The 16,866-nt window shown below is 49.5% G+C and overlaps 1 protein-coding gene across 10 annotated transcripts in view; it reads right to left on the reverse strand.

Annotated features, from left to right (window-relative positions):
• Positions 1 to 13,080, reverse strand: part of Pcnt (pericentrin) — a 113,330-nt gene extending 100,250 nt beyond the window's left edge. For 3 of the 10 annotated variants that reach the window (XM_087207864.1, XM_087207856.1, XM_087207855.1), the window contains exons 1-4: positions 12,671 to 13,055; positions 10,267 to 10,479; positions 2,468 to 2,536; positions 1,809 to 2,064 (exon numbers count right to left, since the gene is read on the reverse strand). In XM_087207864.1, coding sequence (XP_087063990.1) covers positions 1,809 to 2,064; positions 2,468 to 2,536; positions 10,267 to 10,479; positions 12,671 to 12,727 — 595 coding nt within the window. In that variant the 5' untranslated portion in view covers positions 12,728 to 13,055. Of the gene's footprint in view, positions 1 to 1,779; positions 1,788 to 1,808; positions 2,065 to 2,467; positions 2,537 to 10,266; positions 10,480 to 12,670 lie in introns of those variants that run through there. The other 7 variants (XM_087207857.1, XM_021256455.2, XR_015449997.1 and 4 more) reach the window with 6 other exon arrangements.
• Positions 13,081 to 16,866: the final 3,786 nt, after the last annotated feature.

The raw sequence follows: 16,866 nt of genomic DNA on the forward strand, positions 1-16,866 counted from the left end.
TCAAAACCTACATAAACCTTCTGGCAAAAGAACCACTGGCCCTTCAGCACAGGCACCCATAGCATTCACGCCCAGGCAAGGTGCTGGGATTTGAGATGCAGGAGGCCATCCTAGGGCCCACAGCTCTTGTCTGAGAGAGAAGGAGCCCAAGAAGGAGACGCCAGCAGCACCTCAGCATCAAAAGCCTCCACAGATATACCAGGGGCCAACGGGGCCAGGCCAACAAGGGCAGGGCTGGAGAAGCGGTTCTGGGGCAGGGGTAGACTCCATCACATGGACACAAGAGGAGGGTTTACACCTAGACCTGTTGATGAGGCCTCCAGAAGCGGGAAACAGGGCTGAGAAGTTGCCACAGACAAGATGTTGCCACGAAGGGGCCAAAGGGCCTGGAAACCAGCTTCTGAGGAGCACATTCTACCGGAAAGCCACTAACAACCCAGCCCCAGCCATGGAAGAAACAGGAGCCAAAGGAGAGGCAGATTGAGCTAATGAAGAGAAAAACAGCACAAAAAGGGGCAAAAGACAAACCACATTTTATACTCAAAGTAAAAAGAGGGGCTGGGGATTTAGCTCAGTGGTGCCACACCTGCCTTGCAAGCTCAAGGTCCTGAGTTTGATCCCTGGTACCAAAAAAAAAAAAGAGGAAGCAAAATAAAAATACACCTTTGTGTTTCCTTGAAACTGAATGAGGCAACACAGGAGGACATCACAAGGAACTAGGAAAACTGGCTCATCAGGGTGCAGGGAGAGCTGCCTGGAGCAGGGAGCTTTCCAATACAGCACAGCTGGAACACCCAGAAGGCAGGCACTCACCAGGTGCACAGGCTCTCCCTGGATAAGGGCACACTAAACTCTGACTGAGGGGATGTCTCTGTAACGTGGCAGATTGTGTGCTATGTGAAATATATCTCCATACAACTGTTACTTTTTAAAAGATGCACACAAACGTAGTAACTAACAAAAAATGTATGAGAAGCTATTAAAAACAAAACATAAAAGTATATATTAAATATAAATAGAGGTCAGTTTAGGCCAAGAATTACCAAATTTAAAAAGTGCCCAGGGGGCCAGGGATTTAGCTCAGTGGTTCCAATGCCTGCCTCGAAAGCACAAGCTCCTGAGTTCGATCCCCGGTACCAAAAAAAAAAAAAGAAAAGAACCTTGGAGTTGGAGTATGGGCTGGGGATTTAGCTCAGTGGTTTCACCACCTGCTGCACAAGCTCAAGGGCCCGAGTTCGATCTCCGCCACCAAAAAAAAAGAAAAAAAGTGCCCAGATCAGCAGTAGGTGGCGCAAGTAGAAAAGGCACAGCCCACCACACACAGGACAGGTCTGTGGCCCACCACCACTGGGGGCTAGTCTGACAAAACCCACAGACAGGCAGGTTCTATCAAGATACTGGTGGAGAAATTGCACCAAAGCTTCCAAATTAGTACAAATCCACCAGACTGAAATGGGGCAAGCAGGCAGCAGAACCAGGGTCTGGGCAGACAGAGTGCCGCCAGCCTGGGCCCAGCCACAGCCTAGAGAGCCCAGCTGCGCTTCCTTGTGTACACAAAGGAACCTGGGCCCTGACACGTCAGGAACCTGCCCACACAGAAAGGCTGGGGCTGGCATCACAGACTCCCGTGGGGCAGGAGCAGACCATGTACCAAAAAAAACGAGGGCAAGTGATTTAGAAAACAAGCAGGCCAGCTTCTCAAAGAGGTCCCTGTGAGATCTGTGAGATCTGGTTGCAGGCAGAATGCACACTAGCTCAGCCACACCTGTACATGCGACACCATCTCCTGCCCAGGACCCGTACTGTACCCATCTCCTGCCCACAGCGGAGTGCCATGGCTTCCTTCTCGCGGGCGTGCTGCTCTCGGACCAGCTCCAGCTCACTCTGTTGCCTGCTCTGCAGAAGGGCTAGCTCTTGTGCACGCCGGCCATTGAGCATCTCCCGCAGCTCAGTCAGCGCTGTCTCCTTCTCCTTCTGCAGGTTGGCTTGTGTCAGCTCCAGCTGTGCAGTGTGCATGTTGTTCAGGCTCAGGCGTAGGGCTTCCAACTCAAGGCTGTGAGCCGCCTGCAGGCAGAGAGGCACTGCTGACACCAGAGCAGTGAGGTGACACCAAGAAGCACAAACCGGAAACAGACAAGGAGGGAGAGCATGTGACCCAGGAGACTGCCTCCCACCATCTATGCTGCATGTCCCATGCTGTGGCTAGCACGTGTGCCCTTGCTGCGCCTTTGGCCTGGCAGGCGCCAGACTCCCATCCCCAGGCATCCACCTGTCTCTTTACCTGTCCCAGGGGAGGGTCCCACTCACCAAACACAGGGGAAGAAGGGATAGGAAGCTGTGGCACCCCCATCCACTCTGGAGCCCTCACAGCACCCAAGACCCACTCACCCAAGGCCTGGGTGAGAATGGCAAAGCCCATGCCATGAGTGGGTAAAGGCTGAGAGTGGGTAAAGGGCCGTACAGTCACCTGAGGCTGCTGCTGCTGGCCAGCTTTGTCCTCGGGTATACCCATCGACTCACAGTCTTGATCTTGCTCCTGGAGAAGGAAAGCAACATGGTCCAGGAATTTTATAGGGGGCAATTTCTAGGCGGTAACTGTGATACATCAGAGAACAGAAAACCTACGTCCTCACAAAAACTGCACAGCAGTATTATCAACAACCTCTAAAAGAGGGAAACAGTTACAATGATGCGTGAATGCTCAAACAAAATGTGGCACACAGTCATCCTGTGGCACCCTCAGGGGACAGGTTCCAGGGACCCCAAGAATTTGCCCTGGTTGTTCAAGTCCCTCATATAAAATAACATATTATTTGTAGATAACCTATGCACAGCCACCCATAGACTTTAAATCATCTCCAGGTTGTTTAATGTCAACACAGTACAAAAGCTGTATAAGTAGTTGTTACCCTATACTGTCTAGGGCGGTAATGGTAACCTTTTAGAGCTTTCAATGATAACAGCCTGCTGCAGCACACACGCCATAGGTTCATCACCACTGGTCTAGGGGGTAATGATTAAAAAAAAAAAAGGTCTGTCCACATTCAGTAATATGTGACTTTTCTCCAAATATTTTCCATCTGTATTTGGTTCAAATCTGTGGATGTTAAAGGTCCAACTATTCAGACAATGAATTAGCATTCAACCACCAGAAAAGAACACACTACAACATGGATGATCCACGAAGACATGCTAACGGAAGACTAGGCACAGAAGGCTACATATGCTGTGACGACATTTCTATGACCTGTCCAGAGCAGGCAAATCCACAGAGAGAGAACAGAACGAAGGTAGTCAGGGCCTGGGAAGGTGGAGGCAGCTGCCAGTGTGTGGAGGTTCCCTTCAGGGCAATGGATGTGTTAGGATCCAAATGAAGGAGGTGGTGAGCAGCACTGTGAGTGTCCTAACAGCTGCTAGGGCCCATGCTCTAACTGGTGAATTTCATTTCAAAAAAGAATTATAGAAAAACATTCAACATGTTGAAATGGCTTAAAGTTAGAAGCCCCAGATACAGAAGCTGAGCCTGCACCCCACCCTCAGCTTCACAAAAACTGCACAAAAGTCCACAGCAGTATTATCAACAACTGCTGAAGGAGGGAAACAGTTGCAATGATGGATAAATGGACAAACTAGGCACCACTGTGGCAGTGTTTGTTAAGAGCCTGAGAAACTTCTGCCCCGACACTGCCCGCTGCAGGCCTGCCTCGAAAGCCATAATCCCAAGTGGAAAGAAAAGCTGCAGGCCTGTCTCCTCCTCAGCAGGATCCCCACAAGCATCCCGTGTTTCCTCTCTGGGACGACTGTCTGTTCTCCCTGCAGCCTCTGCCCCTCAGCCCATCTGCTAGACAAGCCTCTCACTGAGATCCAGGTGACATGCTTGTCCAAGAACCACTTCACTTCAGACTCAATGACTGGAATTCAGTTCAACTTCTTGCCAAAACTGGGGGAACTCCACTAGGGACGGAAGGCTTGATGTGGTCATAGAGGCTAGAAAAATACCCTGAGATACCTGACAAAGAGGCTCCCATACAGTCATACTGTGCAGGAGACGATCCCGAGGACAAGCAACCCGAAAAGCTTAAGGGAATGTGACAAGATCCCCTCAAACTCTGTGCTCTCCAGCACTCTCTGCCTCAGTGAACAGTACCCCCAAGCCATGCCAGCCCCACCCTGGGTCTCTGCAATCCCATAAGCACAGCTGACTTGTCCTCCCCTTGACTCGTGACTTTGATGCTGCAGCTGCCCATAGTCAATCCCTGCAGACTATAGGTCAACAACTCACCTGGCCTGCCTACTCAGGGGGGTTGCTCTAGAGACCCTTCCACACCAAGCCTCCTTCCCAAGCCCAGCAGAAGCCACACACATCCATAATGGTCTTGTTGCTGTGGCTCCCACCAGAAAGCAGCTGCAGACTGAGCATCTCAAAACCCAGCACCCACACACCTACCTACCTGCCATCAGATGCACAGCACATTAGCATCATCACTCAAGAAAGCATGCACACAGGCACTTGTTGTCCATGAGGGTAACATCTGGAAATAGCTATTTCAACAGGAAAGGAAACAGGAAGTCCAGACCTAAGCATGCAGATATAATGTTCAAGCTCTAAAACTGCTGGCACTAACCCTAACCTAGTGGAAATGACCTATGATCTTCTAGAGGAGCTCTTCATACACCAAACAGGAACCTTCAGCCACAGGAGCCAGAGGTAAACAGACATCCAGGCTCTCACAAGCTTCGGAACCAGAATTTGCAGTGGGGAGATCAAGATGAAACCTCTGAGCTCAGTGTGGTGGTGAAACTTAGGAAGAACCTGGCTTCGATGCCCAGCACTGCAAAAAGAGGAAATGAAAACTGAACAAGCCAGGCACATGGAGGACCGGTGGGGTGGAGGAATCAAGGAAGCTTACTTGGCTCCAAGGGGGTAGGGATGGCAGGGCAAATCAGGGTCATCTCTTCTGACAAACTCAAACTGAGGCCTGCCACTGTTTACAGACTACACACACCAGGGTGCAGGGGTCCCAAGGAAAGAACTGACTCAAAACAAGTTTAAGCAAGGGAATATTTCTGGAATACCAGATACAAACACTGCATCCACCTAGAAGAGCTCCTGAGCCAGAATCAGTTGCACACACTGTGAACTACTCCAGAGTAACAGACACCTAGGAAAACAGGAAGCGTCCAAAGAACCCACAAGCAGGCCCACATACAGGACGCAGCTTAAGTAATCAAAGTGAGCCACATAATTCCAATCAACACATTTCAATTAAAGTGAATGGCCAACTATCCCTCTAAATGCCAGACGAAAGTGAACATCAACTCACTCATTCAAAGTAAGTACAGGGCCAGGGATTTAGCTCAGTGGCACTGTACCTGCCTTGCAAGTGCAAGATCCTAATTACAGTTTAAAGCCCTGAGTTCGATCTCTGGTACCAAAAAAAAAAAACTAAAATAAGCACAGTTTTGTTCAAAACTAAAGAAGCTCAAAAATATCTCCAGAAAACAAGAAATTATACAGAATTACATGACCAATTATTAAAGCTCCAAGTAGAATGGGTTAGATGAAATAAAAACAGGACAAAAAAATGAATCTGGGGGCCGGGGATTTAGCTCAGTGGTTTCGCTGCCTGCTACACAAGCACAAGGACCCGAGTTCAATACCTGGTACCAAAAAAAAAAAAAAATGAAGCTGGGCACAGTGGTACACATCTGTAGTCCTAGCTACTAAAACCCTGAGGCATGAGGATCTCCTGATCAATGAGGATCTTCAAGATCAGCTGGAGTAATATAGTGAGACCCTCTCATCTCAGAAGGGAAGGAAGAAAGGAAGGAAGGAAGGAAGGAAGGAAGGAAGGAAGGAAGGAAGGAAGAAAGAAAGAAAAAAAGAAAGAAAGAAAGAAAGAAAGAAGGAAAATAACTCAATGGATAGATTTAATAGCAAATACATATAAATGAACATAGGAAAATGTGAGCTGGGCCAGGGATGTAGCTCAGTGGCGCCCGCCGTGCCTGCCTGGCAACCGCAAGGTCCTGAGTTTGACTCCTGATATGGGGCGGGTCAGAACTTGAGCTGATCCAGTTAATACCATCTAACGTGGAGCAGAGAACAAAGGAACTACAGAAAATGGGATGAGATGGGTGCATTCCAGAGGAGGGCCAGAAAACACCTGCAGCCTCAGAAGCAGTGAGTGAGAAGGGCACACCTAGATGGCCAACACCAGCTCTGGGAGCTCTACAAGCCAACAGTCAAGAAAAGCCTTGGGCCGGGGATTTAGCTCAGCGGTTTCGCCGCCTGCTGCACAAGCGTGAGGACCCAAGTTCGATCCCCGGTACCAAAAAAAAAAGAAAAGCCTATCCACAGATGCCAGAAACCCACAGGGTAACAGGACCACAAAAAGCCAGAGCAGACACAGAAAAGCAAACTGCACATCCACAAAGCATCCAGAACGGAAGTGAAGTGTGGCAAAGGAACAACAGAAGGCCCCGACCGAACATGACAAAACCCCAGTGTGCAACACACCTGCCAGACTATCTTTCAAGGATGGAGGGTGGCGACATCTGTAGTTCCAGCTACTTGGGAGACTGAGGTAGGAGGACTGTTTGGGCCCAGGAGTTTGAAGCCAGCCTGGACAACATAGCAAGACACTGTCTCAAAAACAAAAAAAAAGCAAACTGGGAGCATTCGCCCAAAGAAGGGTCCTGCTACAGGAAGTACAGAGAGTGTTCTTCAGACAAAAGATGGAAAATCTAAAAAGGAGAAATGGGAGCCAGGTTCTCACTGGCTAAAAAGGAATGTACAGGGAAGCCAGCATGAACCCTGCGGGGTGAGGTGCTGGGTTAGAACTGAGAGACCATGATGCACACATACGTTCTTCAACATTCACATACACATGGACCAGAGAGAAGTAAATATACTTGTGCATGCTGCACACCCATCTCCTCACTCAGTCCATGGAGACAGCCTAGAAGATGCAACATGGAGCCCAGAATTGACTTCCAGCACCAGACTCTGACAGCAAGAACTAGGGCTCCCAAGAGAAATGGCTAAGCCAGAGGAGCCTGGAGCACCTGTGGGGTCAGAGGCCAGGCATGCTCATAAAACAAAAGATGGGGAACATCAAAGGGAGACTAGTGCCACCTGAAAAAGCTCCCAATGGCCAGAGCTGGAACAATCTGAGCAGCAAAATAAGTTATGTAGTTTGGGGTTACAACCTCAAGTACAACATAAAATAGAAATAAGGCATACTGACACAAAAAGATGACTAAATAAATGAATTAATGGGGAGAAGAAACAAATCTTCCTTCAGCAAACCCCACAGGGCATATCTGTAAATGCTCTTCCCTCCAAAAGGCAGATGGCACTTCCCTCCCCTCAGGTGTAGGCTGGACTTAGTGACTTGCTTTCCAAGCAGAATGTGGAAAGGAAGGGAAGTGCATTTTTGCCAGGCAAAGTAGGCAAACCCTACTGACACTACATGATGAAAAGGGAGCATTCTTCCCAGAAATCCCTAACTTGGGTTCAACAACGAGAAAACAGTTAACAAATCTGACAAAGTCATCAACAGTAAGTCAGTCACCATTAAAGTCCAAGAGGCTCAGGAGAGGAAACAACTAAAAGTAATGGGCTACCTCCTAAAGAGAAAAAGAACACTAGCCAAAAAAATGGCATAATTCAGACGAAGTCTGTGTTTACTCAACAGCAAAACACAGCCAAGTCAGTGTCCTGGTCCTCACCACGGCCACCCTGCACAGGGGCTGAACACAGCGTCTTCACAGTTAGCTACATCCCAGCCCCTACCCTTGTAAATTTGTTTTATTTTGAGACAGGATCCAGCTAAGCTGCCCAGGCCAAGCTCAAACTTGTGGTCCTCCTGCTTCAGCTTCCCAGAGCGCTGGGATCCTGTACAGCCCTGTGCCAGCACACCTAGTTACTATCTTAGTTTTGACAGATGTACAATGATGGTGTTAGACATAACTAAAGAGTGCTGGGAAGGAACCTGGGAACCATGCGAACTACCTGTACATCTTTTCCACACACCTTCCAAATTCTTCCAAAATAAAGCTCATTGAAAGATAAGCAGAAGCTGGATGGATAGGTGGACTGTGAGATTAAGAAACTTCGTGTGGGAGCAGGGATTTAGCTCAGTGGTTCCAGCGCCTGCCTCAAAGGCGCAAGGTCCCAAGTTCAATCCCTGGCACAAAAAAAAAAAAAAAGAAACTTTGTGTGTGTGTGTGTGTGTGTGTGTGTGTGTGTGTGTGTGAGAGAGAGAGAGAGAGTGTGAGTGACAGGGTCTCACTGTGTAGTTCAGGGCTGGTTTTGAACTCACTGTGTACCTCAAGCTGGCCCTGAACTAACCAGGATCCTCCTGCCCCAGCCTTCTTAGTGCTGGGACTACAGGTGTCCCTCATCATGAGAACCTGGCTGCTTAGGAAACCTCAATCACCTAACAAAAGTGTAAAGTGAGGGTTATAAATGGGATGTAACTATTTTAACACCCTTGTACTTATTGTTCAAGAAAGTGAAGGTATTGAGTAAAAGCAGACTTAGGAAGCTAGGCATGGTGGTGCACACCTGTAATCCCAGCATCAGCGAGGCTAAGGCAGGAGGACTGCCATGAGTTCAAGGCCAGCGTAAACTACACAGCGAGATTCTGTCTCGAAACAAATAAAATAAAATAAACAAATAAATAAAAAATAAATTCAAACTTAGGCAAATTAAGTGTACGTGTTGTGTTTAATCAGCTTACCACTGAAAGAATGAAAAATGAAGCTAGGCCTGGTGGTACCTAACCTGAAATCCCAGCACTTGGAAGCCTGATGAAGGATAACCTCAAGTTCAAGACCAGCTTGGACTACATACCAAGATCTATCTCAAAAAACAAAATATGCCAGGCATGGCGATGCATACCTGTAATCCCACCACTTGGGAGGCTGAGGCAGGAGGATCTTTGCAAGTCTGAGGCCAGCCTGGGCTGCACAGTGCATAGTTTGTTCAAGTTCAGCCTGAACTACATAGTGAGACCCTGTCTCAAAAAACCAAACAAAAAAAAGCCCATAAAATAAATATCCATACGGAGTCCAGTATGAGTCCATTCTAATAAACATAAGCCAACTGGGAGAAGCAACTGTTCCTCCTCTCAGTGACACAGGCAGCAGGAGGGATGGACATAAAATATCACTTGGCCAACACTACTGTAATAATTACTCAGGAAAAAATCACTAATAGAAGTCAGCACAGCTTGTGCTCCCAGCCAGCTGAGACAAGGCCAGTGAACACAGCTGCCCTACCTGGAGGGACACAGAGAGGACAACAAAGAACAGCAACTGACAACAAATGCCGGGCCCACAGGACAGGGAGTGCACGGTGACCTGGGTGCAGGCAAGCACAGGCATGGCCACCAGAGGGATCCAGACACTCCAGGGCACAGAGGACACCATGGCAAGGTCTTGTCTCACTCGAAGCAAAATTCCAGACTTGTAGGTAGAATTTCACACACTTTATATACTGGCAGTAGTTACATTTTTTCCAATAAGGCAACCCAGACATGTCACGATTTTAAGCCAAATTGTGTCCTCCAAATTTTTTTCCAATTTCAGGAAGATTTAGTTTACCAGCTCATCCTAGCAAACACCTAAACCTGCTCCCCTGAGCTGCAAACAAATACATGAGACTCAAGGTCTCATGGACAGTCCACCTGAGAAGTCTCAAGGAGAGCCCATTGAAGGGCAGGTCTGGAGGCCCCAGGGAGGCCAGGAGGACCACACCCTCAGCACTCTCAACACCCACCCACCGGCCTCACCTCCCGCGGGTAAATAAACCCCACACAGCTCACAGGCCCTGGGCAGCAAGAGGCTAGCTCCATCACCAACACACCTTTTCTGCAGTACCTCCACTCTTTCAGAAAGCAGGCAATGGGCAAAAATGACAAACAAGTGCATTTGAAAGTAGGTGAAGAGGTATTAGGTTTTAAATGCCCAACAGCTGGCAAAGGGGCTGATTCAGCCACCAAGAACTCACACCTGTAAAACTTCTATACCAAAATGACACCTGCTTATAAAGCAATCAATGTAAAATTTCTCAAAATCCTTTAATAAAAACAAAGCATTTGTTAAGCATAATACAATAAAATATGTACTTACCTTTTGTAAATTTAAATAAAACCCCCTTCTCCCACTTTGGAGAGGCAAAAACTACTTCTAGTAAATTACCCTAGCAATAACCAGAAGATAAGTACAATGTTAAAACATCATGCTGGGCAAATCTACCTGAGTTGCAAAGGCCCCTCGGGCCCTGTCTGGGCTGTCGCTGCCTGCTGTGCTTCTGCAAGCGCCGCTTCCTTGGAGGAGGCCTCCATCCTGGGTGACTAGCGGACTCTCCTCCTGGACAGGCGCATCGACAGGCGGGCCCTTCCTCTTCGCCGTCTTTTTCTTCGAATGCACACAGTCACCTTTTGTTTTTCTCTGTCGGAAGTGAGCAAGCTGCGCAAAAACGCAGAGAAGTAGTAAAGACAGAGGTAAATGAGAAAAAAGTAACAAAACCACAAAGTCAATAGACTTGTGGGAAACATGAGGCTTGGGCTCAGCCGGTCCACTCAGCCACACTCGGCCGACAGACCACTTTCCCCAAACACTGCTTTCACTGACATCATTTCATTGACACTAGCAAAGAGTTCAAGATTATATCTAGATACTACTGGTGAGAACTGTTAACTATGCCCAGATACAAACAACAGAAAACTAAACAGCTAATTGACAAAATAGCTTTTCTAAACCTAATAATTTTTTTAAATTGATTTAAAATGCTGAGAGGTTAATCAGGCATAAAGCTTAAAATTGTATAAAAAGCTAAACTGTTCCCTTCCTGCCCCCATTTTCCCCTAATCAAGGAAATATTATCACCCAGCTAAAATTTCCTAGCCATAGATTCTGAGACAAGATACAGAAATAGCAAAAATTAATTAAGCCAGGTCAATCTAACATCTTCCTTTATGGAATCAGATGTTCTATTTTTCATGACACAGCTCAACAAAGCACCAGGGACTTCCACAGAATGTCACCCATCGGAAGGCACAACCCAGCTCTGTCAGTTCCTCAAATCCAAGGTTTTTCAACCTCGTTCATGCACCACCTCTAATACCTTATTCACAAAGTATGAGATTGAACACCAGCTTCTCAGAGGTATGTCTATTCCCTGAAATGAAAACTGTAGCCACAGAAGCAAACATGCTTGACAAAGGTTTGTGCAAATAACAGAAGTGCACAATTTTGTGGACCAGAAAGAACCTTTACAAGGCCATATATATGAGAGAGAAAAAATCTCCAAAGGACACTGCCTTCAAAATCAACTCCATTTCCTTTTTCTCTTGTATGTGTGTGGTACTGGGGACTGAACCCAGAGCCTTGGTACTAAGCTATATCCCGTTTTTCTGTATTTTGAGACAGAGTCTGGCCATGTTGTGTTTTCACTGATCTTAGTGCCCTTCTCCATCAAATGCAATCATCTGTGACAGAGCTCCCTTCTGCTGCACATTGGGTTCTGGGTGTCACTCATCGCCCTCCATCTCCCTCAGGCACATCTCCTATTATTTACAAACCACACACAGGCTCAGGGCCGGGTTACTCAAATCCAAGTGCTAAGGTCTGGATAGACTCATTTGCATCTCCTGGCCTGTGTATGTGTGGGAGGAACGAGGCAGCCAGCTTCTGTCTTTATACCTGCCATCGGAAACGAGGGCACTCTATCCTCAGCCTGTCACCCTGCCAGGGGACACTGCTATCTTGTCACTGTCATACCCATCACTGTGTATTCTGGACGTTTCTGTAATGCAGTGGCTCTTGGTTGACCCAAGGAAAGGAATGAGCTCTGAATGCCTCCCATTAGCTGATCCACAAAAACAATATAGCAGATTCGCAGGGTTCTACCTAGTCCTGGACGGAAACCTTCCTGGGGTCTCGCGGCCAGAGCGCAACGGACACAGTGCCCAGGCTCTCTCTGCCTCTTTCAACCGCGCCTCCACGCTTGCAGGACAGGGAGTACCAAACGGAATAATTGTCCTTAAATGTAAAAACCAGGGCAGAGGAAAGTGACAAGAGCACCCCTAGGTCACCGAACTCCAGGATCTGAGCCCCGAAGGGCCGAATAGAGTGTGCGCGTGGAGTTCACAGCCCCAGGGACACTATAGGGGATTTTTCACAGATGAAAGACCTGCATTCCCAAGAAAATGAAACTCTAAATGGAGTTTTAAGCCACGGGCGACTCTGCGGGCGCAGGGACTCGTGGCACGAGGGACAAGCAACCCGTGGGCCCCAGGACCGCTCAGCAACTAGGCGCCACCACCACCGAGCCCATTGCGCAGGCGCAGCCCCGCCCCGGGATGCTCCGCATCTCCCGTTTGCCCAGCGCAGGCCTGCCCACGAGGCGCCGCGCATCCTGGCCGATGATTGGCTGGGTAAGGGGCGGGGGCGGGCCCGGAGCGAGGGCGGCGGATTCAAGATGGCGGCGGCCGGGAGCGGTGGCTACCAGCCGCAGAGTCCGCAAAAAGGACAGGGCCTCGGCGGCGGCCCCAGCCCAACCGCGTCCGCTCCTGGCAGGCAGCGGTATCGGGCACCGAAGCTGCCCTGAAATTTCTAGTCGCAGCAGCGCGAGAAAGAGGCAAGCGCTGCGCTTTACCGTCGCCCTGCCGGCCTCCACCTTCCTGCGCCGCTGCTCTTGCTCATCTTCTTCCATCTCTGTCTGGGGCTCTTCACGAGTCGTCCAGAGGTGGCGGAGCCGACGCGACACCGCCCTCCCTCTATTTACACTCCCTCCCCTTCGCCCGTTCGCCCTCCCCGCCGACAACTGTCAGCTCCTTGGTCCGGTCCGGCCCCGCCCCGCAGCGCAACCAATCGAAGGCCGTGTGTCCCTTCCTACGCGAGGGCGCGCCTGCGTGCTAGGTGGACGTGGCCCGGGCGGAGCTTTGCTCGGCCAGCCTCTGACTGGCTGATTGACTTACCCGCCCTCTCAAGCAGGACCAATGAAAGGAGCATGGTGTTCCCGGGACTCGTTGTGATTGGCCGGTACTCCGCAGATGGTTCGCGCCGCTGTTCCGCGCTCTCGAACGCCCTCCCCCGGCGGGAGGAGCCGGGCTGGCAGGTCGGCTGTGGAGTAGGCGCTTTGCCGTCCGTGGGCCAGGCCACACCTGTAGACCCTCGGCTTGCTGGAGGCCGCTGGCCTTGGTCCATGTGGGTGCACGCAAACTGTGGGGAACCGGGGCGGGGTTAGCCAGACTAACCACAGCGCCGGTCTTGGTCGTAAACACCGGCCCACCACCCGCTCCCCAGCACCACCATCCCGCCCACGACCCCCCCACGGCGCGGGCCGGAGCCCCGACCCCGGGGCAGGACCGAGCCTTGTCCCAGGCCTGTAGGCTTGGTGCCAGTGTTGCCTGCCCCGCAGTTGCAGACAGTGCCCCGCAGAATCAGTGAGATTCCGACCTAGCCCTGTTTTGGCCACTTCTGGTCCTGCCAACGCGCTGTCCCTTTGCCTGCAAGTACCTGGACCCACGTTGCCAAAAGCCAGGGGCACCCTGGAATTAGTCCCTCGGGACCAGGACCAGTTCAGAGACAGGAAGCCACCGAGGGCCTACTCAGGCCCATGTCCTCTTTCCGCACAAAGCAGTGCCTAGTTGAGGAGGCTGGAGGAGCCTGGAGTGTATCTGTTCTGGGGCCTCTGGAGGAGGTCTGCTCCGGCTGAGGAGCCTTCTAGGTCTCAGGGTGCAGTGTAAGTGATGGAGTGATTCCACCAGGGAGAGGATGAGAGGATGAACTGTTAGGGTCTTCCACATATATTGCAAATGGTTAAGAAAGCAGAGTGCTGTACTCGATCTTTGGAACTGAAACTGCTCTAAAAGTAAACTTAGAATTTTCATGTGGTTTGTCTATATGCTAATTGTGGGAATCTGAAGTTTCATGAGATTATCACTTGTTCCTTGGCTTCAGACTGACTCAGTGCAAGCCGATGCCAAGATGTGGAATCACTGTCATGGCCCAGTTTTGATGAACAGCCAGATTCTTTACTGCAGTCGGGTTCATTGGAAGCAGATATGCTCTGACTTACTGACGCCATTCAAAGCATTCACATGCACCTCATGTCACTCAGCACAGCTGCCAGGCTGGATGCATCATGTGGGCCCAGGTGAGAGGCAGTGGTACTTACAGACAAGTGTGTGCACATGAGCTTGACAGTCTTAGTCTCCTTTCCCTTTCCTCATGGCTCCTTTAATTTCCCAGAAGGTTTTAAAAGATACATCTACCTCCAAATTGAAAGGGCACCAACAGTCCAAAGAATGACTCAGCCAAGTCCAGCTTGGCGAGTAAATGCGTTCAGTAGGAATTACTTACGGCACAGTAGGCTTACAGCACTTATGGGCTGCAGCACTACTGAAGTCAACAAACAGCCTGCCTTTCCTAAGCTACTGGTCTTATGGGGCTCTAATTAAAACAGCAGAGGAGATCAAAGACTAGAAAACTCCTTGAGAAAAGTTAGTGTACTCCATCCCATCCTATCCTTATCAGGAAACTGTCAGTCTCAGCAAGCACTATCCAGCCACACCAGTGGGTGACTTGTGCTACAGTGTGGCACATAGCCTCAGCACCTGATAGGGGCCCCTACAAGATGGAGTTACACTGGCTAGGGTTTGGAGAACAATTCTACACCACCATCAGTGGCATCGCATTTGGTATTAATGTAAAAGGGATGCTAATTCCTCAGTTGGAGTCTGACTAGAAGGGCACTTCCTTTCAAAGCACAGGATGGGAGTCACAAACGAGGGGAGACAGGAATCTGCTAAACAGCCGTCCCTGTGTTGACCACCCCACGTGAAAGCTGGGCATTGTGTTGCGCACCTGTAATCCCAGCACTCGAGAGGCTGAGCCAGGAGGATGGCTGTGAGTTCGAGGCTAGCCTGGGCTACAGTGAGCTCAAGGCCAGCCTGAATCTCATAGTGAGACCCTATCTCAAAACATTAAAAAAAAATAAAGAAAAGGATATGTAGATTCTTTCACAGACACATGTGCGCTGCGTACAGCAATATCCCCTAGAGGGCGGAAGAGGGAGTTGCCTCACAGCAGAGAAACCTGTCAAGCACACCTTTGAGGGAGACAGCCCAGAAGGGGGTATGGCCCCCCACATCCTGCAACCCTGGTCTACACTGAGAAAGTGTCACAGAAGGGCCAGCTGGGAAGTCTGCAAAGTCCCTGCCAACCACACCTGTGAGCTAAGAAAAGCCTAAGACACGGTCAAGCCAAGAGGGGCCTGAGGAGATGATATGTGGTGTAGGATCCTGCACGTGCCCACACAGAGACTTCAGACCGAAAATTAAGTAGAGTCAGTTAGCAAGTGTCTCCATATTGGTTCTTTACCTGTGCTGCGGTGACTGCAGATGTTAGGAATGGGGGAAGGTGTGTGTAGAATGTGTGGAAACCACACAACCATCTCAATTTTTCTGTAAGTTTAAAACCTTTATAAGTTTTCTAAAAACCCAGGTGTGGTGATACATGCCTGTAATCTCAGCACTCAAGAGGCTGAGGCAGGAGAGTTGTCTTGAGTTAAAGGCCAGCCTAGACTACATATCGAGACCTTGTCTCAAAACAACAACAAAGAGTCTATTTTAAAAACTTATTCTCAAGTCAGGTGTGGTGGTACTCATGGCTGTCTTAGTTACTTTTCTCTTGTTCCTGAGACAAAATACCCGACACCCAAAGTTAAAGAGGGAAAAGTTTATTTGCCTTACAGTTCATAGAGGTTCCAGTCCATAATCAGCTGGCTCCAAGGCAGAGTGGCAGAGGGGCAACAGTTCATGGTGGTGGAAGACAGCAAAAGCAACAAGGGACCTTAGCAGTGTCTTTGTGCCCCTTTTATCCCATCCAGACTACCAGGATTAGGGCAGTACCAAGGATTAGGTACCAAGGATTAGGGCGGACAAACCAATTACTCACATGCCCTAATCCCATCATCACCCATTCTAGATTCAGCCACCTCCTAAAAGGTCCCACACCTATGACTACATGAGGCTTTTGGGGGTCATCTAGATCCAAACCATAACAACAGCACTCTGGAAAGCTGAGATAGGTAGATCTCAAGTTTGAGCCCACCCTGGCAACCTAGCAATTAGTGAGACCTTCTGTCTCAAAATAAGTAAAAAAGGTCGGGGGATGTAGCTAAGTGTAAAGGCCCTGGGCACAATACCTAGTACCGTAAAAACAAAACAAAACAAAAAAAACCCTGTTCTCTGATGCAGTAGTGTGTGCCTGCAGGGGAGGCTAAGGCTGGGGGATTGCTTAAGCCCATGAGGTCAAGACCACTAGTGGCAACATAAATAAAACTTAAAACCCTAAGAAACCCACAGCCAGTGGAAGGTGTTAGGTACCCCACTGAAGCTCATCTAGCTGCCCTGAGTCCCTTAACTAAAATGTAGCAGATTTTGTGCACACTCAGCCCTCTTGCTTGTATCTCCCTAAAGGCCACCAGCATCAGAGAGACTGTGGACACACACTGGCATCTCAACTGGCAGTGTCTGCCTGAGCCTGTGTGTCAGTGAGGATCCCAGGACCCTGCCTCTAGAGTGCAGGGCAGGCGGATGGCAGGGGAGCAGGGCCAGCCCTCTGTTGTAGCGGAGGGGTGGATACAGTGTTTGTGGGGAGCCCACCCTGCAGGCCCAGGGGGGAGGGCCGCAGCAGATCCAGCAGGAGCTGCTCTGAGGACTCCATCGGGGCACCTGGCCTCCTCTGCCCCACTCCTCCTATGCCTTAAGTTCTCAGAATCACATAATGTATAGAACCATAAATGCCAATGTGATTTGAGGGACTCTGAAACCAATGTCAGGGATC

This window comes from Heterocephalus glaber, unplaced genomic scaffold (genome assembly GCF_053883595.1).
Source record: "Heterocephalus glaber isolate CG9 unplaced genomic scaffold, H.glaber_assembly_v1.0 deba00000122, whole genome shotgun sequence".
NCBI classification, from domain to species: domain Eukaryota; kingdom Metazoa; phylum Chordata; class Mammalia; order Rodentia; family Bathyergidae; genus Heterocephalus; species Heterocephalus glaber.